The 25,299-nt window shown below is 44.6% G+C and overlaps 1 protein-coding gene across 1 annotated transcript; it reads left to right on the top strand.

Moving 5' to 3' along the window:
* The first annotated feature begins 739 nt into the window (after positions 1-739).
* On the top strand, positions 740-13,051 carry PRDM14 (PR/SET domain 14). The gene is made up of 7 exons (XM_028738530.2): positions 740-1,295; positions 2,767-2,823; positions 2,987-3,144; positions 3,960-4,230; positions 4,543-4,745; positions 8,763-8,864; positions 10,015-13,051. The coding sequence occupies exons 1-7, from the start codon at positions 740-742 to the stop codon at positions 10,243-10,245; spliced, it is 1,578 nt and encodes a 525-aa protein (XP_028594363.2). The 3' UTR covers positions 10,246-13,051.
* Positions 13,052-25,299: the final 12,248 nt, after the last annotated feature.

The following is a 25,299-nucleotide window of genomic DNA, read 5'->3' on the forward strand; positions in this document are numbered from 1 at the left end:
AGGTTCACGAATCCACTTGGACACCTGAGGAAAGGTTCAGGCTGCGAGCAAGGAGAGTGACAGACCACAAGCCCGCCAAAAAGCGAAGTTCGAGGGGAGATGGCGGGAAGAAGGTCGCGACCCCGAAACACCTGGGAGTAAGGCCCATTGATATCGGCGAGGCTTACTTCTGAGCAGCCTTTCTGAGAAGCCATGTTTAGGATTAAGATATGGTTGTTTATCTGTATTCTGTCGATAACTGGCGCTCCCTTCCTGGGTGCAGGAAGCGTTCCTGGACTTGTCACAGCTGGGGCTCCTGTTGTTTCGTGTCCATTTGCCTCGCATTAGCCCCTCGTGTTCGCTTTGGGTGTTCCCGCCACACCCCACAGATGACGACCCTCCGGGAGAGTCCTCTGTGGGTGGGGACTTATGAAAGGGTCTCGGGACAATAGGGCGGAGAGCGTTTCCCTGACGGGGAAGTGATCAGGAGGCCTTATATAAGCCTCCGGGGACGGAAACTGACAGTAGCTGAGGTAACCTCAGCTCCACTGTGCCTGAGGAAAAGTGGCCCTTCCTTCGTTCCCTCAGCTCTCTGGCCACAATGCACCCCATGACGAGTCTCCCTGAGCACCTTTTCCTCCAGCAGGTAGCCCCCTCCCCCTCCCTGCCCTCCGTGAGGCGCGCGCTGCCTCTCACGCACGCCCTCCCTTATTATTTCTCCCCACAGGTTCCCGCGCTTTCCGCCGCGCCGAGCTCCTCGATGGCCTCCTCCTCCTCCTCCTCCTTTTCCGCCGAGCCTGGCCGAGGCGAAGGCAGCAGCGAGTCTTTGCTGATGCTCCTAAGGGGCTGCCAGCCCGGGCCCGGCGTCGCCTCCCCCTTCGGCCCGGTCCTGCCAGCGCCGCGCTTCCTCGAGGCGCAGCCTTCCGCTTGCCCCTTCCAGACGCCCCTGGGAGCAGGACTGAGCCCCGGTTCGCCTCGCCTGGCGCCCTTCCCCTTCTCGCGCCTGCCCGCCGCCGCCTTCCTGCCTCCTCAGCTGCTGCCGCCGCCGCCGCCCGGTCCTCCTCTGCCCACGCCCCAGCCGCTGCCGGTGGTCTTCCCGTCGCCCTTGGCTCGGAAGGGCGAGTCGCCTCGCCGGCGCGTCTCCGAGGGAGCGTCGCCCAAGAAGAAGAGCCCCGACGGAGCTCCGGACGCCGAGCAGCGCGCGCCCACCTACCGCTTCACCGCCCAGGAGCTGCACGCCGTCCTCTACGGGGCCGGGCCAGGAGGGAGGCAGCAGGGCGCCATGGCGGGAGCCGGGCACCCTCCTCGCAGCCCGGGTAAGGAAGGCTCCCGCGCGGGGTTTCCCCACAGCCTGGAGGGCGGAGGGTGGAGGGCAGGAAGAAGGCGGGCTTGGGGTGAGAGGCTGGCTGCTTCATAGGAAGAAACTTTTCAACAAGGAACGACCAAGTTTGCACAAGAGCTTTTTTTGCGGGGACGTCTCACTGCCCCAACGCGACGCTCCTTGGATAGGAACGTTTCCTCAAATAAAAGTAAAGCGTGGCGTCAAATGAAATGGCACTTTTCCCCACCCCATTAAATCTGCTCCCAGATTTAAGATCGTTATGAAACTCTTGCCCCCGGGGTTAAATAACAGGGGCAAGAAGAACCCTTCCAATACATTGAATTCTGGGGTTTTGGTGCACACACAGAAAGAAAAGTGGCTGGAATTTGCGGGCTGTTTTTATTGGGCAGATGGCAATATCCTAGAAGGACTCTGGTGCAGCCGTGGTCAACTTCTGTCCAAATTTTGCAAAGAAAAGTACACCCCCCTTTTTATATAAAAAACCCCAATGACTGGAATAGGATGGGGGTGGGAGGAGAGAGTGAAGTAGAAATTCAACCATTAATTGCAGGCAAATTTAAACTGGGTTTTTAAAAATCGGAGCAGTTCTGTGGAAAAACTAGATAATGGCACAGCTGGAGTCAATTTCTCTATTCTATTTTAACCCAACAGTATATTTTGGCCATGTGTTTACTGTATATTGCTTAAACTGATGAAAACGATTGTATCTATCGGTGATTTTTAAAAAGCATTGGGTGAGGAACTGGTGTAAGTATTTTATTATCGTCCATGTATTGGTTAAATACGTTTTCAAAGCAAAAATGTTTCTGTGGAAGGAGAAACTCTGAATGCTTCTGGAGAGTCTCTCTTGACTCCCTTTTTTGTTACCTTTAATCCACCCCCAAATAAGAGAATCTAATTTTTTCTCAGAAGGGCTCCTCTTGCGAAAGAAGACCCTGATCATGCTGATCATGCTCCAATGTCTTTGCCAGATAAGAGTCAGGAAATCCTGCACTTTAACAGCAGGGCTATGGAATAAATTACCCGCTCACCCCCACTGTAACCATCCACCCCATATGCTTCAGAGAAGTGGTTAAACTGGGGACAGAGTGGGGACCTTTAGATGTGTCTGTGCCCTTGCGCAGTTCTTTCCTAACTTTATCTTGTTGGCACTGAAGGGTGGAGTAGTTTATTTCGGATGTATTACTCCGGTGTAACAGGGTTTAAGTTTTGTAAAGGCACGAATCCTATGCGTTTCTATTCAAATTCCTATGAGGCAAATATTGATTTCAGCCTATTTTATTGCAGGGTCCGTAGACCCGGTGTAACTGCAACCCTCGCTCTACTTTTATGGGAATCGCCTATTTAATTCGGTGGGACTTACTTCTGAGTAGGCATGGTTGGGATTGCCCTGTTACTCCCAGTTGTCTGATTGCAGTACTAGTTCCCCTTTGCTTTCCCGTTAGGCGCAGTTGATGCTCAGCCGCCGCTCCTGGACAGGTCTTCTCTGCAACTCCCCGAAGGTAGCTGCATTTGTTTGGTTTGGCTTTTGTCAAGGGAGTGGTTGGGGAAGAGGGATCAAGGCTGATCCTTTTGAGTTCTCCTAGTTTTCTGCAACCCAAAGACTAATCCCTCTCCCTTCTTCCTCTCTCCTCCCCCCACCCCGCCCCCGTTTCCTCTCTGTAGGGCTAACGGTGTTGCAGACCGTCTTCGAGGACAGTCCGCAGCTGGGAGTCTTCTGTACCGAGACCATCCCTGTCGGCGTCCGCTTCGGCCCTTTCCAGGGCAAAGTTGTCAACATCAGCGAGATCAAGACTTACGATGACAATTCCCTGATGTGGGAGGTACAATTCGCTGGTGTACTGTCGCTTTCTTTTCTCCGAGGGGAGGTGGGGGGGGGGCTGGATGCCTCAAGCCACGCCTCTGCATAGCTGATCACCGCGCTTACAGTACTTGGGAAACCAGTTTCTCTGGTTCCAAGGGGTCTTACTCCCAGTAAACGCGCATGCGGTTCCAGCTTTCTAAGGGAGATAGCGCATTTCCCTCCTCAGCTGGGTGTTTTAGGAAGAAAGCAGTGTGGAGTAATAGTAGAGTGTTGGACTAGGAAGCCCAGGGTTCAAATTTCCGCTGAGCCATGAAACTCGTAGGGTCAATCAGTCTCTCAGCCTAGCCTACCTCACAGGGTTGTTCTGAGGATAAAATGGGGAGGAAGAGGACCGTGAATGCCGCCTTGAGCTTTCTTGTACGGAAGGCGGAATATAAAAAACACACCCCAAAAAAATACAAAGGGCGTATGATGCTGGACTCGCATCAACCTCGGGCAGCACGGCCAGTGGTTATGTAAGATGAGTGTTTTAGTCCCATCTGGAAGTCCAGAGGTTCCTCCACGGCTGTCTAGAGGAATAGGTGGCTTGGCTATGAAAAGATCCTGCACAGATTGATTTAGAAGCAATCCCCATTGCTAGCTCCTAACTAAGCGTGTCCATGAGGATTGCAGTTTAGTGAACGCCAAACCCCTTCCTTTCAACGTGAGTGGGGCGAGGGAGCAGGAAGGGGCGTTTAGATTCCCCCCCCCCCGCCGCCGCCGCGTTGTCTTCCTGGGTTGCTGCTGTCGCTGGGTGAGCAACCGTGTGTAAAGTTTGTGTGTCCATCCCAACAGATTTTTGAGAACGGCCGCTTGAGCCACTTCATCGACGGCAGGGGCTCCTCCGGCAACTGGATGTCCTTAGTGAACTGCGCCCGCTTCCCCGAGGAGCAGAACTTGACGGCCCTGCAGTGCCAGGGGCAGATATTCTACGAGAGCTGCAAAGAGGTCACGCCCGGCCAGGAGCTGTTGGTCTGGTACGGGGATTGCTACTTGCAGTTCTTGGGCATCCCTATCAGCCTGAAGGGAACGGCGGAAGGGAAGCCTGTCCAGGCGCACAGTGAAGGTCAGTTGGCAACCTTCCAAGGCTCCGTAAGAGTCTCCCTCAGAGCTGTTGCAGCCGGGAATCTGAACGGTCTGCTCTGTTTGCACATTGGCTCTCCCCCCCCCCCCCCAAATACCGCTTGCAAGTTCAAAATAAGTTAAATGCTTCACTTTATAGTCTGGTTTCCCACTTATAAAACTCCCAGTTCATTGCATTTATTCCTCCTCCTCCCTCTTTCAGTTTTTGTGCGCGCGACTGCTTCTGAAACTAGGTGGCTATAAAACAACCAACCACCCCTGACGGTGGCTTTTTCCTTCCCTTTCTCACCCTCAGAGTCTCTGGAGGGCTATAAGTGCGAGCGCTGCGGCAAGGTGTTCGCCTACAAATACTACCGCGACAAGCACCTGAAGTACACCCGGTGCGTGGACCAAGGGGACAGGAAATTCCCGTGCCAGCTTTGCAAGCGGTCTTTTGAGAAAAGGGACCGGCTGAGGATCCACGTCCTGCACGTGCACGAGAAGCACAGGCCTCACAAAGTAAGGGATCGCCAACTGGCGCCGCCGCCTTTCTCTTAGAATCTGGAGTCGGAGAGCCCGCCCTGCCTCGAAGCAGCTGCAGCAGCAGGAAATAAGTGTTTCAAAGAGTGCAGAGTGCCACCCCCCAACCCCCCCACACTTCTCAGGAATGGAAGCAAGACTCGGGGAATGTGGGGGAATGTGTGCGATGGGGGGTGGGGGTGGCATTGCTGGGCAGGGACATCTCAGGCGGTAGATTCAGGATTCCCAAAGGGAATCGTCCTCAATAAGACGATTCAATTAGCCTTGAATCGTGGGCAAGTTGAACGGTCCGTGTATCTTTCTCTCTCTGTGTGTGTGTTCCGTGACTTGCTTTTGCGTGATTGTGGTTTCATCCAACGGTCACTTTACTCTCCTGTTTTTAATTTTAAAAAGGTCTTTTGGTCGTTTTCATAAAGGGCTCCGTGCGTGTAGCCTTACTTGGGAGTAAGTCCCATGGATAGCAATGGGATTTGACTTCCGAGTAAACATTGCTTTGTATGGCATCGGGCTTAAATATGGTGTGTCACTAAGGATGCCCTTGAAAGCCTCTGCAGCTGTTACGTGTTGCATTTGTGTATGTGAATGCGGAGGAGTCTAATGGACTGTGATAGGTTGTTCTCCGTTGGCACTTGCTGATTTCGTTTAAGCTCCGCATAAGTAGGTTGAGGCAGAGACTCAGTGCAGTAGTTATCTATTAAGAGTACGTTTTCTTTGCGGTCTAGTTAGAACAGTGGTTCTCAAAGGGTGTGGCAGGAGAGGGTGGCGGGAGGATTCAAATACAATCAATATTATGTTATTATGTGGCTGCATTTTCCCCCCTGGGTGTCCCATCATCATATTATAAAGCAGCTGTGTTATGAGTTACAAGTCATGCACTGCTAGGAGTTGCTTCCTTTCCCCTCCCAATGTATTTCTTATCGATAAAAAAAAATATATCGGTGCGGCGCCTGCAAATTTTACCTTTGAAAGCGTGGCCCAAAGAAAACAGTCTGAGAACCACTGAGTTAGGGAGTGAAGGAAAACCATGGTGACACTTCCGGGAAGGGGTCCTGATTGTGCCCCCTCCTCCCTCTCTTGGGGAAAAAAACCGCAGAGAGTTCAAGCTACTCTCCTGCTTCACTGCAGGGAGTGATTGCAGCTCCTGGAAACCACAATTGCAAAACGCACCGCCTCTGCTGATTCTCTGCCCTGAAATCTTTTTTCCTCTTGTTTTGTTGCTGTCCCCCCCTTTTTTTTCTTCCTTTTTTAAAACCATGGTTACTTGCGGTTTATTGAAGCAAACGTTCGGCCTCAACTCTGGAGCGCACTTGTCTGAAAGCAGACCCAGTTCATTCAAAGCCAATGAGGTTTGCTTGTGACGGTAGTGATCTTCACACAAAACCCCTAGCAATGAAATCGGGTGGAGCGAATTCCTGAGTTCCTCAAGGTAATGGTTCTGGATAGTTCACCTGTTGTGAAATTTAGAAGCCTGGTGTTGCATTTAGTTGCAATTGCACTACACTTCTGGAAACAATTACAAAATGCAAAGGTTATGGAACTTTTAAATATAGATAAGCGTGCTTTCTGTCTCTCCTCTTCCCTCTTATACCTAAGGATTCCACGGCACTGAAATGTCCTGTAGCCTCTCCAGTATCTTCGGTTGGCTGGAATAATTAAAGATGAACTAGGCAAAGGGGAATTCCCATAAGTGCCATATTTTAAAGAGCAGCTCCTTATTTGAATTGTGTTAGAGCTCCTGGCAGGGGGAGGGGAGAGAAACTGATCTCACCCACTTTTACTTATAAGTAACTGACAGCACAGCCTTTATGTATGTATAGAACTATAGCCCGAGGCTGCAATCCTATACTTACCTAGGAGTACAGTATGTCTGATTAAATTAACTGGGGCTTACTTCTAAGCAGATAGTCTTAGGAATGTGCTCTGAAAAGGTGTCACTTGACTTGATTGCTTTTCCAAACAATAGCTGAGTACTATCTTCCATTTAATAATATACATTCACATCATTATTATCCACTTTACCACCCTGGCTCTTTAGAGTATCAACTTCCTTCCCTCCCACCTCATGGCTTTCAAAATTAACCTTTATATCATTACATTTTGTATGTTTTCCAATTCTAATCACACTCATTACAACATAGCTCAAAATGTAAATAAATAAACTTCTCATTACAAGTCTTCAGATAACCCTGCTAGTGATGTTAATTGCTTACAATAATCTTTCAGATATTGAATAAATTCACTCCAGTCCTTTTGGAATACTTGATGGTGCTTGTTTCGGATTTTTCCTGTCAGCTTCGCCAATTCTGCAAAGTCCATCATCTTCATCTGCCATTCTTCTTTCATTGGTACTTCTTGTTGTTTCCATTTTTGAGCTAAAAGAATTTTTGCCACAGTTGTTGCATACATAAACAGTTTTTTTTATCTTCCCTTCATATCTCTTCACCCACTATACCCAATAAAAAGGCATCTGGTTTTTTAACAAAAGTATTTTTAAATACTTTAACTTCAATCCAACAGACTTAGGACAGCTTTATAACATTCTAGTTTTTTTCTTGATTTGTGCCACTCTGCCGTAAAACCTGCAGAGAACACCCCAGATGTAGAACCTCCCTCGGGTGCTTTGTTCTCCACAAAGGGTGACAGGAATGGGGAGGAGGGAGGAGCTAGCACATTAACTTAGCATCCAACCATGACTTCTGAACTGAGGCCTGTTCACTAACAACCTCTCATGAACTAGCATTACACTTTCTTCAAGCCCAGCTGGCCATATAAACACAACTTCAACTCAGTTGTCTCATTCCCTATCCTTGAAATCTGATTAAGCGGGAGGAGAAAGTGAGACATCTTCCTTCATTTTCATCCCTTGTTACAGGGACAGAAAGAGGCTCAGCTTGGTAGCAATTAAGTGGTAGCAATTAAGTGGTAGCAATTAAGAAGTCCCAGACAATTGACAATGTTAAAATAGTTTTGTAAAATAGTTACAAACTACAAGTGCACCTCCCCTTACATGCATCCCACTCGGAAACCTCATAATGATAGATAGATGATTGATAGATGATAGATAGATAGATAGATAGATAGATAGATAGATAGATAGATAGATAGATTAGATAGATAGATAGACTTCTCCTTGTTTGGGGCTGCTGCCCAGAAGTTGCTGCCTCAGCGAGGGAAGGTGGCCTTTGATTGACTAGTGGCTTCTCCTCACCTCCATTGTAGGTCCATGAACCCATCCTGGTACCAGTTACGTTGGGCGCTCTTCTCTGCCCCTGCCCTCTGTGGTCAGCCACTGCTGCTGCACACACTGGCCCCCCTCAGATAGGCAGGCTCAGTTCAGGCTAGGCAGCTGCCCCAAATAATGAGTCTCTCTCCCTCCCCTTCCTCCCTGCATGCCCTCCTTATTAAAGTTAGCTGCTCCCCACTTTACACGATTTCACTTATGCGTGCGAGGGCCCGGAACACCTGTATATGTGTGTGTGTGATCAGCCTCTGCTTTAACATATCAATGCTTTGAAAATGCGCAAAACTATATAGTAGGCACCGATACTCCAGTATTGGACAAGACTGCAGGCTTATGCCAGAGTGTTTTGTGGGGGATGGGGGGAATCAGACTCTCAGGCCTTGTTATCACTGTGCACCCAAGAGCCCACAAATAGATCAGAGCATCTTTATATGGGAATCTGCAAATCAGTGTGTAGGCTTCAAGCCTACACAGCAAAGGCACATAGTACAGGCAGGGGCTGTGGCTAGAATAATCTTCTTGGCATGATTCATACATATAGGTTGAAACCTTTTATATTTCTACACTCTACATACATTATTTTTTATATATAAAAAAGCACATTATCAATTATGTTTGCCTTGTTTGTCTTGTCTGTATTCCTATCTAAATCTCTTGTCTTGTTATCTAAATGTGCATACATGTTGCATGCCAGCAAAAATGTCTGTAACTGTTGCTGCAGCCACAAAACTGTCCTATGTGTTCTCTTTTTTCAGTGTTCTATATGTGCCAAAAGTTTCTCTCAGTCTTCCAGTCTAAACAAGCACATGAGAGTACACTCTGGAGAAAGGCCCTATAAATGTGTGTATTGCAACAAGGTGAGGACAACCAGACCCTTTGCAGTTCCCTTGAAGTTTTAGTTGCTTGTAGGATGTTGCGTTCTCTGGCATGCTCAGTTTAATCTGTTTTAATTCTGAATTTAACGTTGAGCCCCAACTATGTTAGATGTAATGCAGAAGACACACGGCAGGTCTCCCAACATATGCATTTGTTATTACTGCATCTGGGAAGGCATGGAAATACAATGTTTTCTATTTGCAGTGAACTGGAGTCTCAGCCTCCTTAGGTGAATTTAAGGCTATCTGAGTCCCACACCTGAACAGACTGTTATAAAACAGTGGTGTGTTTGATTAAATTTTAGGTTCTGGATTTAACATTCTTGCAGCCCTCTTCCACTTAGATGATAAATAATTAAAGTGGTAAGGCAGCCCTGCTGGGTCCCCCCCCCCCGGGGGGGGGGTTGCTGAGTGGGACCTTGGATTTCTTCCTCAAAGTCCTCCCTTAACAGCATCACAGACTGCAAAACAAAATATCACCTTTTGATAGCTGCCGTGACTGACTTGTAAGTTGATTTGTCACATGTGTTGCCTGCCGGCCCTTTAGGGGAGCTTGTGGTAATGTATATGGAGCGAGTCCCTTTTTTATTTCCACTACAATCTTGTGAACTAGGCTTGTCTGAGAGATAATGATGACTTGCTCAAGGCTATTTACAGAATGCCATAGCTTGGCTGTGATTTGCAAATAGTTTCCCACATCCTGCCTTCACTGGCTGTGAACATGTGAGGCTGGGATTTTATCTGCCATATATAAGACCCAGCAAAAGCCCAATTGGTTCTCCTGCTGTAGAAACAAGCACCGTAACTTAATTACAATTTTGTGAGTATGTGATTCCTTTAATCTTGTTTGTCACTTGTAGCTTTGTGTGTGAGTGCTGTGTGTCTCTGTGTGTCTGTCTGTCTGTCTGTCTGTCTGTCTGTGTGTGTGTGTGTTTGTGTGTAAAAGCTTTTTATGCCACCTGAAATCTAAAATAATCTTGCTTAATTATTAATGTGTCTAGCCCTGTCTTTTTTAGTTTGGGTGTCTATCTGAGCTACGTTTTTTTATCTATAGGAACTTGCATCTAACAATTTCCTTATCCCTTTCTATTCCCGCCCCACCAACAATTCATTTTGTTCACCATCTCCATAGGCATTCACCGCCTCCAGCATCCTGCGCACCCACATCCGCCAGCATTCAGGAGAGAAGCCTTTTAAATGCAGACATTGTGGCAGAGCATTTGCTTCCCATGCTGCCCATGACAGCCATGTGCGGCGCACACATGGTGCTAAAGACAACTGCCGCACCTGTACTTTGTGTGGCAAGACCTTTTCAGAGGTAGAAGAATTCCGCTTCCATATGAAGTTTCACACAGGCCATTAGCCAGAAAGCTAACGAATAGGTTGCAAACCATTTGGACATCTGTTTGGCATTTTCTGTAATGTGTTGGTTTTAATGTAGCACTACCTACCCAATAGAGATAATGAGAGATACAACTACATACAACTGCTCAGGATGTGATCTTCACCCATTAGTACAGGCATGAGGAACCTATCCCCATGCTCTGAGGGCTACATTCTCTAGGGCCAAAGTGGTGCCACACTATTTTCTGCCCTGCTCAAAACACACACACTAATCACTCCCCCGTTCTCGGCCCCCACCCTTTCAGCTGATTTGTGCAAAACAGCTGAGCAGTGCTAAATCATTCATTCCCTTAGTGCAAAATTTCTGCTCATGCAACAGAACTCCCCCCTCTTCCCTTCACATGCTCCCCAATCGTTTATGGGGGTTCTCCTAATTCTTGAACAAATTGGGGAGGAGAAGGGGAAAGTTCCATTGTGCAAGCATAAATCGTTGAGTAAATGGAATGAGGGCTTTAGACAACACTCTTAACATTGGAGTGGGGATGAAAACCAGCCATTCCTTGACTGGTCCCACCGTAATCACCTCAGGAATCAGCCATTTTCAACCCCATCACAGTGTGTTAGGAACGGAGGTTTTTCAACACACTTGCACACCCTTCCCAACACATTGTGATGGGAGAATGCCCATCAGTTGATTGGATCCTATAAGATGTGGTGGTGTGAAAATGACCTTCCACTCCCTTTGGCTAAGGGGTGGGGAGAACTTTGTTTTTACCTGCATTGTGAAAGGTGGAAATGAAAACCAGGTTCTCCTGATCACCCGAGGAGATGGCCTGGTTTCAGGGGAGTGCTAGGGCAAAAAACTACTGAGGTGGAGATTACCCAGAAGAATCCAGAAAATTTGATCCTGAGATGCCAAAGACATTTTAATAACCACCTATGCCAAATTAAAACGCAATGTTTAATTATGGCAAATATTTCTGCCCTTCCAATACATTGTATTTGCTGTCAATTTTAAAAAAGAGAGACTGTATGTAATTTTTGCTGGCTCATTTCTATGTTTTTGTGCTGCTAGAATTTGTTGAAAGGTTTGTCAATGTGAATGTGTTTCTAGGGGTATTGGGTTGTATTCAGTGGTGTTGCTCAGTGGATGTTAAGCCTTCTGTCAGCAGAACAAGGAAGGAAGCAGTTTTCAGCAATTTCCCCTGCTCTCTGCACCCCCCCCCCCAAATCTTCACTGGAGCAAATGGGGTGGTGGCAAGGGGAGGGAGAATTGCTAAAATCACTTCCAATCCTGTTCTGTTCTTATTACAGTTACCCACAAAAAGGCTAGTTGTGGTGTTACTAGCTGCCAGCCATTCACTCATCTGTTAACTTACTGCCCCTTACCTGTCTGCTTGGACACTTGTTGGCTCTATGTCAAGGACGCTCTCCTTTGGGCTCTAAGCTATTGCCCACCTGCCTTCCTGTCCAGTGTGCCTGTCCATTTGTCACCTAGGGCATTCACCAGTTCATTGCTGGAGAACAGAGTGGCCACACATCAGCAGGTATATTTCCTTTTAAAACTACAGTATTTAATTTTTGAAAATGTGCACAATTTTCTTTAACAAATCTCAAAATTCATCCCGTGCTTAATACTGAGGCAACACTTTTAAACAATAGCTTATTGGCACTCTTGAAGTGGGGAAGGAAATACAAAGTTTATGAAGTATTGTTCAAAAAAAATCTACAGCAAATTGTACTTTATATAAGCTTTGCGCATAAGTATAAGAAATATGGGCTGGAATGTTTGTGATTATGGTTTGAGAGTTGCCTTACTCTTTAAATACGGTGTGAGTGTGTGTTGCTGTTGGAAGTTAAATGTAATTTTACATTTGGGTATACAAATGTTAGTGACTTGCACTGATCTATTTATTATTGCTGCTCAAAATGTTGTCTGTCTTGTTTTGGTGGGTAAAATGAAATCCTGTAAGCATAAAATATACATAAAGATTCTTTACATGAATGTTAAGATTTGTAGAGTACGTGGAAGATTGAATGGCTAGAGTTGTGTTTTAGCTTTGTTTCTTGCCTTTTGCATGTTTGTCTATGTTTTGTAATATTTGAACAGATGTGATGTAAGCTGTGGCATTAAGATCCTTGGGGACCTCAGATGTAATGAACTGCTTTATGTGGTGCGGCCCTTGGAAAAGGTTTTGAATTTTGGTACTGTAGTTAGTTCAGAGCACAGTTGCTGGGCCTGACATTGCGGGTCTTAGCTTGCTAGTGCTCAAATGTTTCCAACTGAGCTCAATTTGTACTTTGCTTTCAACTTCCCCTACATGGTTTGGTGTAAGCTGAAGATAGTTCTGGATCATCTGATAGATGCTTTTCTGTAGATCTGCAAGGATTTCTGACTCCCAATTTGTTTGAACATTGGCACCACTAACAAAATGACCTTCCCCACCTGAATTAGGCTACGAAATAAAGAGAGCTACACAGAAATAATGTGAAGACGATGAATAAAGTTAAGTTCTGGTACTGGGGAAAAATGCCTAGGCTCAGAATGTACTCAGAGGCACCCTCCCTCTCTTTTTTACTTAAAAGGTTTAGTCTGGCTCTTGCTAGTAAATTTTGGGGTTCTACTAAAAAACAAAGTAGTTCCAACAAACCTGAAGTCTGCCCAGTCCTAGATTATGACCCACGTACTACTTGTTCTGCCTCCTTTCCAACCAGTCTGCATGATCTCTGAATCTGTCTTGGGCGTCCCCACATTCTGGCATATAGTCCATCTGTTCAATGTTTTGTTCTGACACTATTCTGTTCTAGTTTTTGTGTGTTGCTTCTGTTCTAATTTTTATGTTTGATTTGTGTTTTTTACTTGTGAAATGTCCTGAATGCTTGATGTAGAAGAGTGGGGAAAAAATAAATTTTATTTAAAAACTAATTAGCTACCTAGTCTTTTATTTGCTATCAATAGGCCCAGAGTCATGACATACATTTTCCCTAGAACCAGACTGCAGAAATAAACTTGAAAAACCTAAAACGCATTGACCAATTATGCATCATGAACTGTTATGACATTAGTTCAGGACTGAAACAAGTACCCTGGACAGCTCCATGGGCCGATCAGGCAGAAACTTTGTAGAAGCAAGTTTTAATTGTTCCTGGCAAGAAGCAACAGCTCTATAGGTGTTCTTCAGTGTGAGAAGTCTCTTCAGTTAAAGAGGCCTCTGCCAACAATGCTTTTGATTTAAGCAGAATTTAAAATAGAAGAATGTGTGTTCTCTGTTGAAATGAGACTGGGAAGAAAAGAATGACAACCGTAGTCAACTCCCCATGTATAAACTTTAATTAGTGTTTGTACAAGATAGGTGTGTGTTGCATGCATTCTTACTGTTTTTGCTTTAAACTGGCTTGATCTCTAAGGGTCACTTTAAATTACAATTTTAAAAGAATTTTCAGTTAGAATTTGCTGTTTGTTTTGGCTTTAAACTGGCTTAATCTCTAAGGGTCTCTGTAAATTACAATTTTAAGAATTTACTATTAGGAAATGCTGCTTGTTCTATATATTCATAACAGGAAAAAGGGTAACTTATGGTAAGCCCATTACTCTAGTATTTTCCTCAAAGGATTGGGATTCTTCTTTGAATTTAACATCTTATACTTAAATTTATCACTAGGTAATGCAGAAGCGTGGGACGCGGGTGGCGCTGTGGGTTAAAGCCTCAGTGCCTAGGACTTGCCGATCGAAAGGTCGGTGGTTCGAATCCCTGCGACGGGGTGCGCTCCCGTTGCTCGGTCCCAGCGCCTGCCAACCTAGCAGTTCGAAAGCACCCTCGGGTGCAAGTAGATAAATAGGGACCGCTTACTAGCGGGAAGGTAAACGGCGTTCCGTGTGCTGCGCTGGCTCGCCAGATGCAGCTTGTCACGCTGGCCACGTGACCCGGAAGTGTCTGCGGACAGCGCTGGCCCCCGGCCTATAGAGTGAGATGGGCGCACAACCCTAGAGTCTGTCAAGACTGGCCCGTATGGGCAGGGGTACCTTTACCTTTACCTTTACCTAATGCAGAAGCACCTGAAGTAATCTGTTTGTCCTTTCACAGTCCAGGGGACTTGCTCCAAGTGTATGTTTTAGATGTTCCTCCTTAAATTAATTTTCTTACCATACTTTTTGACATAAACACATCAACCTTTTAAAAAGGTAGCTTTTGATTCATGCCCATTCAGTACCCATCTTGTACAGTATACAGAAACTAAGGTGCCTATGTATAAACTCTTGTAAAGTGTGTATACGTGAGATATATACAGCTGTATTAGACAAGATGGTTTTCAGTTTTTCTTCTTGTTCAAGCAGTATCCAAACATAACCCTAAAGCAGAGCAGGGAATTGTATTGGGTCAAATGGAAAGAAGCAGCTGCAGAAATGGACACAATCTATAATGAAGCAGGAGGGGACCCTTTCTATTTTATTTAATTCATATAATTTATACTGTTTGAGTGTTAAAAAAACAACAGCCTCTGAGTGGTGATGGCTTCTTTAGCTACATCTTTAAAGGATGAGTGTGTGTGCAATTAGTTGAGTTAAATTGGGAGATATCTGGGTTGCACTTAATTTTTAAATTGAATAGATTTATAACCCTCCTTTCCCCCCAAACTGGGATTCAAGGTGGCTTATAATATTTAAAAAGAGCACAATAAATAAAGTAATAAAACAAACTACTTGCAAACAATAATTAAAATACCTCAAAACACATTTAAAACCAGTTTGCCCTGACAGCAGCCCAGTGAACAGCATTGTCTACACCTTAATTATCAAACTTCTGTCTAAGAAAGATTTCATAAAGGGCCTGTTTACCACTTCCTCCATAATTCAAAGAATATTCTATGGGAAAGTCAGGAGGGGACCCAAATTAAGTGTAATAATAATGGCTGAGTCTGTGGTTAGCTCAGATGTCTGTTCTCACTTATCTGCTTTCATTTTTAGTGGGAATGTTAGTGCACAAGTATCCTTGCAGCTTATTCTCCCCCCCCCCAACATATGTTGTTGGTCAGTCAACCATTAGTGTACAGTTCAGCACTGACTCAGAGGTAGCTCAAATTTGAGGCCACTCTCTTTGATTGCTAGCTTGCAAATATTAGATGCTCCAAAGGCCAAGAGGAGAATAGATTGTAACAAAATGCTGGATAATACACATTTCTCATTGATTTATCTCTGGAAAACCTGAATGTAGGCATATTTCCACATCATTCTCAATTTGAGGTGTTGAATATCTTTCTTCGATCTGTTGATCCATTGAAGAAAAGTACTGCACAAGTTCCAGGAGAAAGTCATCACAGTGAAACTATTCCAATTATTATATCATTATACAAATTTATAGACTACTTCCTGGTATATAAAGACCACTGAAGCAGTTTACAGGTAAAAACAAAACAAAACTCTTTAAGAATAATAAAATCAATTCAACAAACTTTATAAAGAAATAACACCATCAATGCAAACTCCAAAAATCATGAAACATGTCATCAGATATAAGAGTGATATTCTATAAATGGTTGGGTTACACAGCAAGGGAAGCTTCCTAAACAAACCCGTAGAAAAAGAACTTATTTTCACTGTTTTGCATTCTACCCACAAGAGTATTTTAAATGTAAAACAAGAAGTGATCTAAGCAGAAGCCGCAGAGGCTTCTGGCAATCTCAGATGTTTTGTTGGGATCTTAAACAGGGATGGGATGGGGATTGTCTCCCTGAAACATGAATGACAATAGAGCAGCTAAAACAGTAATATGGCCCTTAAAGCTCAGGCTGGCCACTTGCAGCACAACAAAAGCCATCCCAGTGACATCTGCTGCCCTTTAGCTGAGTCCAGCATGACACCAAATGTTCAGATGTTTTCCTCCTCTTTCCCTGCCCCCCCCCCCCCCCGCCAATAGCTCTTGTTCTACTGTACTAAATGGGGTGGGGTGGAGAAGAGAATAAAAGGAGGAGAGTTGCTTCTCCCCATGGAACAGCAGAAAGCAGCCAAGAGATTAGTGAGCTACAGATAATGCAGCAAGCAAATATTGATTAAACCAAACTGTTCATTAAACCAGGAAAATCATTCTACACAGTGTGCCTCCCATCTCTGGTGTTGGAAGAGATGAGTATTCTCAGATGGTGGATTCTAAAGGGTTGGTTGGACGTAGGGAGAGGAGTCATTCTCTTCCCTACCCCCATTTATGGGGCTGTTTGAGGAAATACTAATTTGAATGAGGCACAAGAAGGTGCTGAAATTTCCATGAACACAGCAAATGGAGAAAAAAGTGTGGTCTAAATTGTAGGACTATGTGCCACAGTCTCTGCATAGCCCTCCTAGTCCCCAGGGTTGCCGTGTGTCTCCTTTTGAAGGGCTGTAGCAAACCTGCCTCATGTTACATAAAAAAGATACCAACTTTAGAGGTCAGTCCTGTGTTTGAAAGACCCTGAGAGATCCAGTCCAAGGTTTAAAGATAAAACACAGATGGGCCACTTATGGTTCTTTCCTCAGCTGGGCAACAGACTGAGCAGGCATGCAAGTCACCAGGTTTTGGTCTTCTCCACTATGGCAGGATGTATTGCGTTTCTGTTGAAATTATAATAAATTATTCCTGAATTTGCACCTATGCACTTATTTAGAAGATTTATAAAGGGGTTAATCAAAGAAATTAACATATGCAAATCTATCTTTTATTATTACAATCAGTTGGATCCTGCCTTTCATGATGAAAACTCTACCAAGGGAGCTTACAAGTAACATTCAGTTACATAGTTTGTAAGCATAATAAACAATATTAACCTCTTTAAAACTCATTGGAATCATTCCCACAGGACAAAACAAAAAAATTCCTTCCAGTAGCACCTTAAAGACCAACTAAGTTAGTTCTTGGTATGAGCTTTCGTGTGCATGCACACTTCTTCAGATACACTGAAACAGAAGTTGCCAGATCCTTCTATATAGTGAGAAGGTGGGGAGGGGTATTACTCAGAGGGGTGGTGGGAATGGGTGATTGGCAGATAGCTGTGATGAGCCTGTTGACGACTCTTAACGACTGCAGTAGGTCTTACAGGAAAAAGCAAGGGGTGAGAAGGTGAAAAATGGCTTTGTTGTGTATAATGAGATAAGAATCCAATGTCTTTGTTCAGGCCAGGTCTCTCCGTGGTTTTAAGTTTGGTAATGAGTTCCAATTCAGCAGCTTCTCTTTCCAGTCTATTTCTGAAATTCCTTTGTAGTAAAACAGCTACTTTGAGATCTTGTATAGAATGTCCTGGGAGATTGAAGTGTTCTCCTACTGGTTTCTCTGTCTTGTGATTCTTGATGTCAGATTTATGTCCGTTTATTCTTTGGCGTAAGGTTTGGCCTGTTTGTCCAATATAGAGAGCTGAAGGACACTGTTGGCATTTGATGGCATACACAATGTTAGACGATGAGCAATTAAATAGTCCCGAGATGGTATGTGTGATGTTGTTGGGGCCAGTAATGGTGTTGTCCGGGTGTATGTGGCAGCAAAGTTGGCATCTGGGTTTATTGCAGGCTCTGGTGCCAGTGTCCGTGCTAAGTCTGGTTGTAGTATTATTGTGGGTTAGGAGTTGTTTAAGATTGGGTGGCTGTCTGTAGGCAATGAAAGGTCTTCCTCCCAGAGCTTGAGAAAGAGAACTGTCATTGTCCAGGAGAGGTTGTAGATCTCTGATGATGCGTTGTACTGTTTTAACTTGGGAGCTGTATGTGATGACTAGAGGTGTTCTGTTATTTTCTTTTTTGGGTCTGTCTTGCAGCAAGTTCTCTCTGGGTATCATTCTGGCTCTGTTGATCTGTTGTCTAACTTCATCTGCTGGGTATTTTAGTTCTAAAAAGGTTTGCTGTAGATCTCTTAGGTGAGAGTCTCTGTCTGTAGAATTGGAACAGATTCTACAGATTCTACAGATTCCCACAGGATAGTTGGTGGAAGATCACCCTGTGGGAAGGAGAGTGCAGCTGGACCAGTCCCTGAGAGGTGGTCTTCACCTCCGGCCCTTTCTTTCAGAATTCTTCCCACAGGGCAGTTTTTGTCCTCTTTTTGGTGACAACTCTCTCTGTGTGTATGTCTTTTGGTGATGCATAAGTGGCCACCTTGCAGTTTACGCTAACTCATAGAAAGCTGCCTTAGACTGAGTTGGACCATTATCCTGACTGGCCATTGCTCTTTCTTAAAGGGGGTCTTTCCCAGTCCTACCTGAGGAAGCCAGGAATTGAACCTGCAACCTTCTTCATGCAAAGCTTTCCTACTGAGTTATGGCTAGAGCCTATTAGAAAAGGAAAGGAAGGACAACCCACAGGCCTGGTGAGCCCAAGGCTTTCACATTAGGAGCTCTATGCTCCAAGCATAACACTGAGCTGCGAGGTAGCAATGGAGAAGTTTGGGGGTGAGTTTTATTTTTTAGAATAAATGACTGATAAGTGACTGTTGATATTACTGTTTACTGTTGATATTAGTATTCTTTTTTTTACTGTTGATATTAGTATTCTTTGTGTATCGTTTTTTTCTCTTTCTTTTTTCCTTTCCTTTAATCCCCCCATGTTTTTTCCTTTCTCTCCTTTTCCTTGTTAAATTTGCTAAAAAATTTTTTAAATCAACTACTAATGCAAGTAGTACAATGCCAAATACAAATTCCACTTACTAGGCACAGCTATTTCCCCTTAGTATGGACCCTTCTCACAATCCATTATTCTGAAAAGTGGTTCCTTGGTGGTTGTTTTTAAGTTGCAAGTCCCTGCTCTGCTGGCATAAAGTTGAAAGCCAGGTTCTTAGCAGTCTTCTTGCCAGAAAGCTAATACAGTACAATGGCTAGAGTTTTACTTCGGAGTAGGTGGCTCCATTTCTATTGCTTGCTTAGCTATGGAGCTCTCCTTGGGCAGGGATGGAGTTTGGTCTTTCAGCAGCACCCTGTGTGAGGCAAAAATCTGGCGCCTCTCCGCTTCTTGCCTTTTGTTCTGCTCAATTCACTATGTCATAGTTGCAATGCCCTGTGGCGCCCCCTAGGCTCAGCGACGAGTGCAGGGGAACTGGTTGCACTGCCCTAAATCTGCCTCTGCCTTGTGCGGATAGTTGCCCGAAGCCCGGGGTGTGCTGCGAAGCGCTCCCTGGGTTTCGGGCTGCAGGCTGCTGTCCGCAAGCCTTGGGAGCCCGGCGGGAACTCCCGCGGGCTCCTCAGGCTTGCGGATAGCTTCCTGAAGCCTGGAGAGCGAGAGGGATCGGTGCACACCAATGCCTCTCGCTCTCCAGGCTTCAGCGAAAGCCTGCATTTGCCCCATAGGACGCACACACATTTCCCCTTCATTTTTGGAGGGGGAAAAGTGCATCCTATAGGGCGAAAAATGCGGTAAGTGGGGTTACGAGGACAAAATGTCATGAGCTGCTTGGAGGAAGAGCAGGATTTCATATGTAGCAGGCAAACATCTCCCAGGTGCTATGCATGTGTGTCACTAAGGCTGTGTTCTAGCCTCTTATTACACTTTAGCATTGAATATAAAAGCTCCCCAGCAGCATGGGATTGCACCACATGGAAGTGACTCCCACACACACTGTGTGTGTGAAGGGGGCTTTAGCTTGGATGCTGATGGAGCTGTTCAACTTGAATCTGGAAGATCTAAGTTTGAGTCCCACCTTAGCCATGGCTCCGTCACTTTGCTAAGTCTCCTATCCCTGAATGTTAAGTGGGGATAATAAGTGGCCTACCCTGTGTGATAGCAAAGCAGCTAATCAAAGGTGATAGCAAAGCGATAGCTAGAAGCAGCAACCTCAAAAGATCATTGTGCTAAGATTAAAATTAAGCAACAAGACACAGGACAATTTCCCCAACTATTTCAGATTATGTCTCTTGAACTGGAATCGGCCCAGATGCATTCTAAAAGCCCTTCTAAAATCCCTGTTACAGTCTTGAGTCCCCAGTAGCTCCTTGGACCAAAGGCCATTCCCCTCCACTGCCCCCAGGGTTCAAGGGGAAAATACAGTGGGGTTTTATAGGTGTCTGGCCTTTGTGCCATCTATCCAATCCTGGGGCAGGCTGCTGCTGGCTCTCCCTGGAGGAGCTTCACTTTTCAACGTGTTTGACCCACAGACTCTCTCTAAGTGGCTACCTGTCAGTTTCCATTTCAGCCTTACCTTACTGTTTACATGAGTGCTGACCACTGCCTGACATATTACCTGTATTGATTCTCTAATAGCTGTCAAGGTGGAGAGAGAGAGACTATTCTAAGACAGGGCTTGGAGCTCTTAGCCGAGTAGGATCATAAACGCCTCCCATTAAAGGGTCCATTCAATAACAATCTTTACCAAAGTAAATGGACATCAGTGGGCTCCCTAGCAGGCTGCCTAATGCAAAGGCCATTATAAAGCACCGAGGCAGAGCTGGAGGAAGGTTATGGCTGTGGTATCAGTTTCAGCAATGTTTTTCAAGTGATTCCTTTAATGAAAAGCACGTTCTTTTTTATCTCAGGGCCGTAATAGAGTTGCTCAGAGTTGTCCTGTGTACCTAAGGCCATAACCGCTAAGAAAAAATAATCAAGTTGTTTTAGCCAGCGTTTACTTGCAGCTAACAGTAACAAGGCAGGTGCATATTTGTCTCCTGGAAACAACAACAACACACAACCTTAAAATAATCATTTTTCTGGTGGTCAGAAATGATGCAAGTGCAATGCCCTGTACAAATATTAATAAAATAATCCCATTCTCATTGCAGTGTTGGGAAGCAATACTAAGTCATCTCGTCTATCAGATTCTGGATTAGTAACACACCAATTTAACTTTTTGTATTTTTTATTATCCAAGCCATGCAGAATAGACGTTATATCCCTATCTATATATGGCATATTTTCTAAAAAAATAAAATTGAGTTTTCAGGATGTCGGTGGGAACTACCAGATTTAATGTAAGACTATGGAGTTCAGTGTCACACACTATGTTGAATGTTCCATCTGCCAAACGTATCAGCTTGCCAGATGAAATGATCCAGGAGGAGGAAAGATCCTTTGCACAAGTGGAAGCCCTTGTACAGGGCTTCTGCTGATCATGTTTATTAGGCAATGCCCACCCACCATGTTTAGAAATGTATTGTGCACAAACAGATTCCTGGACCTCCAGATTCCTGGACAACTGAAGGTGGCCCAGTTTAAGAAGTTTTTAATGTTTTATGCTGTATTGTTTTTAATATTCAGCTGGAAGCCACCCAGAGTGGCTGGGGAAACCCAGCCAGATGGGCGGGGTATAAATATATTATTATTATTATTATTATTATTATTATTATTATTATTATTATTATTATTATTATCACATGTGTGTCTCTAAATGCTGTAAAATCTAAACTGAGTGCCAAACTAGACACAACACTTTTGGGAGCCACATCAGAGGGGTTTTGGGTTGGGGGTGGGGATATTAATAGGCATAGGGGGTTATTGCTCATCAAGACTGCCTCCTATGGCCCTGAGAAAAATCATCCCCAGCCGCAATGCCTACTCTTACTCCAGAAAGGAACTCCCAGGATTACCAATGGAGGCTAATAACAGGCACGAGAGGATAATCATTATCTGGGCTCCAGTGCTGAGAAAAGGTTAAACCTATCTCTGTGTAGTTATTCTCCACCCTGCCCCTCCCGCACTGTCTTATCTTTCCTTTTCTTTCCAGCTGATGTGTTTGCCAGTGACATGATCAGCATTAGGCCAAGTTTGGCTTTGAGGTTCTCTTTGTTCCAGCAGATCTCCTTTGAGGACAGCCATGGACAATTTGCGTTGTGGACAATTTGCCTTGCCCTTGACTGGAGCAAATGAAAGCCGCAAGGCTCTGTTGTGTAGTATCTGAGCTCATTTTGGTAGTTAGGAACCCAACACCCACCCAGTCACCACATCTGCTGTACTGGAGGGCGTTTGGGTGGGGTGGAGATGTCTCTCCACTCACCTCTGCTGATGCAGAACAGCTGTGCCCACCTAAACTATGGATTGACAGTAGCTAACCCCCACCCTCCGAGGTGCTTTCTGGGATGGGAAAGGAGGAGGTGGAGCTTGGCTGGCTAAGGACAGTCTGGATTCAAAGATGGTTCAGCTTCTGGAAAGTTGCCAGACAGGGCATGATCTGGGCCCCACTGCTGCATGAGTCTGGAGTTGATGCAGCAAAGATTTTGAGGGCTCCTTTCCCCTACCAAACATCCACCTTGGCCAGCATGAGTGGCAGCGCTCTGCATATGCCCATGGCTTTGCTACTCCATTAAGCCCCAGTGCTGCCTGCCAGAAGTTTGGCTTGCTCTATGTACCACAACCATCAGCAAACTTTTTCAGCAGGGGGCCAGTCCACTGTCCCTCAGACCTTGTGGGGGGCCGGACTATATTTTGAAGGGGAGGGGGGATGAATGAATAATAATGAACGGATTCCTGTGCCCCACAGATCACCCAGAGATGCATTGTAAATAAAAGGACACATTCTACTCATGTAAAAACATGGTGATTCCCATACCATCCGCGGGCTGGATTGAGAAGGCAATTGGGCCGGATCTGGCCCCCGGGCCTTAGTTTGCCTACGCATGGTCTACCCTATCCAAGGCACAAGCGAGGGAAGAATTATGGAGTTATTAAAGGAAAGCGAAGTTTCTTGGAATCTGAATAGGCTGCTGCTTCAGCGGTCACAGCCAAAGTTTCTGATTGTGTCCTGGCCCAGTAGCAAAAACAACAGCATTGGATGGAGCTGTGAATTAAAAAGTGAGTGCAGTCTTGTTGCCTTGACATTTCACTTTTACTGTTTGCTGCAGAGTGGGAAACAGGTGCTTTAGTGCCTTCACTTTATTTACATACCAGGCTTGAAAGGCTGCAGAGCAGATGACTTTACAACAATGGCAGATGGTGAGCATCCTTCTTGGGGGGACTGCTGATTAAGGCAGTCTTCTTCTCCTCGCCAAGGAGTTGTGGCTTAAAGTGAATCCCCCTTGAAAGCTGTTGCCTGACATGGACTAAGCTTCTATTGCTGTCTTTGTGAAATAATGTCCATGCTATAGCGAAATCTTGAATGGAAGGGTCTCCCTGAATTACTGTATTCCTGTCTTGTAGGGCTGATTGCAAGAACAGAGTAAAATAATTGGTGGTCTATAAGGAAGACTCATTAATGCATTAGTTTAACATATTAGTATTGATCACACAAAGACTTCCAGCTGTAGTTTCGGAGATTTCTACAAGGAGACAAGGCAAAGGTCAGTGGGTAAATAGCGCTAAACTTGAGGTCAAAGGTGAATGTGTACAGTCATTAAAAACAAATCACAGTAGATTAAATGACGGATTAAATCGGTGGGATATGACAATTCTCCTGAAATAGTTTCAAGTCAACATGGCCAATAACAAAGTGAGTCCTGCATTCCGCACTGTTCTTTCAACCTGATTTTAATTGCTGGTGGAATAAATTTATTATTCCTCTCAAATTCAAACTTGGCAGCTTTCTTCTTTAAGAAGTAGCGCAGGAAAGGATCTGGCCTGTTTTTGAATTGTACAGTAAAACAACTCAGATGCTTGTGGTGATGGGATTTCTTTCTTCTCTGCCAATCTTTTATGTGATTTATAAGGATAATTGGATGAATACTAACAATGTGATAAGTAGGTAAGAGGAAATGAGACAGAGAGAATATATCTCCAGGAATTTCACATTATAAACCCAAACCAAAAACTTCAACAATCTTATTTTTGTCCTGTGTGTGTAGGTTTTAAAAATGCAAATACTTCATCTAGCTCAAGGCAATCTTTATGGGATTAAACTAGGGTCGCCACTGCATTATTTTCCTGAATGAGGCTCTATGCATTTCACAGCTGCATGGCAGACAGGGAGCCTCTTTTCCTATTGCTAAATGTCAGTGCTAGAAATGCTGCTCTTGTTGAACTTTGTCATGCAGATGTTAATGCATAGGGCTTTTACTGGAGGGGGGTGGGGGTGGGGGTGTCGAGGTTGTAACCTTAGATTAAGCAAATAATTTAAGAAAATTTATCTTAAAGTCAACATTTTCCAGAATCCTTTGAAATGTATTTGGACCCTTCTGATTTCCTTAATCTAGGAGAAGATCCTGCCAAAGTAGATACTGTTAGTTTCAATATAGAAGAGCAAACTTGCTTATTTTCTTCTCAGAGCAGTTTTCTTTCTGTGAAATGGGTTTGGTGTTGTTGTTGTTGCTCTTTGTGAGGTTTGGTATTTGGGGCTCAGCCTCAATCTTTGTCTTGAACTCAGTTTCTTCAAAAGTTATTTGACTTTTGTGACAAGGAGGGTCCCCTTGGCAGCCATTATTAAACATGGCTGCCCATTTTATGGTGTTCACAGCACTTACATTTCCAGATGTGGCCCAGGCTCTAAAAGGCTGATGACCCCTGAATTAGTTTGTGGCTAATAAAGGAAGCCATGAAGGTCACTGGCTGACTTTGAGCCAGTCATCCCAGCTGTAACTTTCTCTGTTCCTCCTACCTGTCTTGATTGGCTACAACTTCTATTCTCAAAATCTTGTCAAGTCTTTAAGGCAGGGATGGAAAACTTGTGGCCTTCCAGATGTTGTTGGATTCCAGTTCCCTTCCTCCCTGACTGCTGCTCACGCTGTCTGGGTGTGTGTGTGTGAGTTGGAGTCTAACACTGTTTGGATGACCACATGTTTCCCCAACCCTGTTTTGTTTTGTTTTTTTGAATCCCAATCTAGAATATTTATGGAACAGATCATTTTAGTTATAGAACTTTTGTTTCCTGCTGTTTTGCGATATGATTCACACAGTTAAGGAAATTGTTATTTCTTTTCTTAACATCTTGGCCACAAGTGAGGATACTTCTGTCATGCTTCAATCTCATTGATTTCAGTGTAATTTAAATGTGTGGAATTTAAGTGTTCGAATATGTACATTTTTAAAAGAGAATGTTTATTTCCTTTCCTTTAGATGCGTTTTACCTGAGGCCATTGCACTACTTTTTTGACCAGTTATCTTGGATTGATGCATTACTGTGAAATTCCTATAAGGGAATCTGGTGTCACAACAATATAAGTTCTCATCAAATGCCAACAAAATGTCATAAAACTGAAGAACCATGTTGGTTTT

The sequence above is a fragment of the Podarcis muralis genome, chromosome 8, assembly GCF_964188315.1.
Source record: "Podarcis muralis chromosome 8, rPodMur119.hap1.1, whole genome shotgun sequence".
Taxonomy (NCBI): Eukaryota; Metazoa; Chordata; class Lepidosauria; order Squamata; family Lacertidae; genus Podarcis; species Podarcis muralis.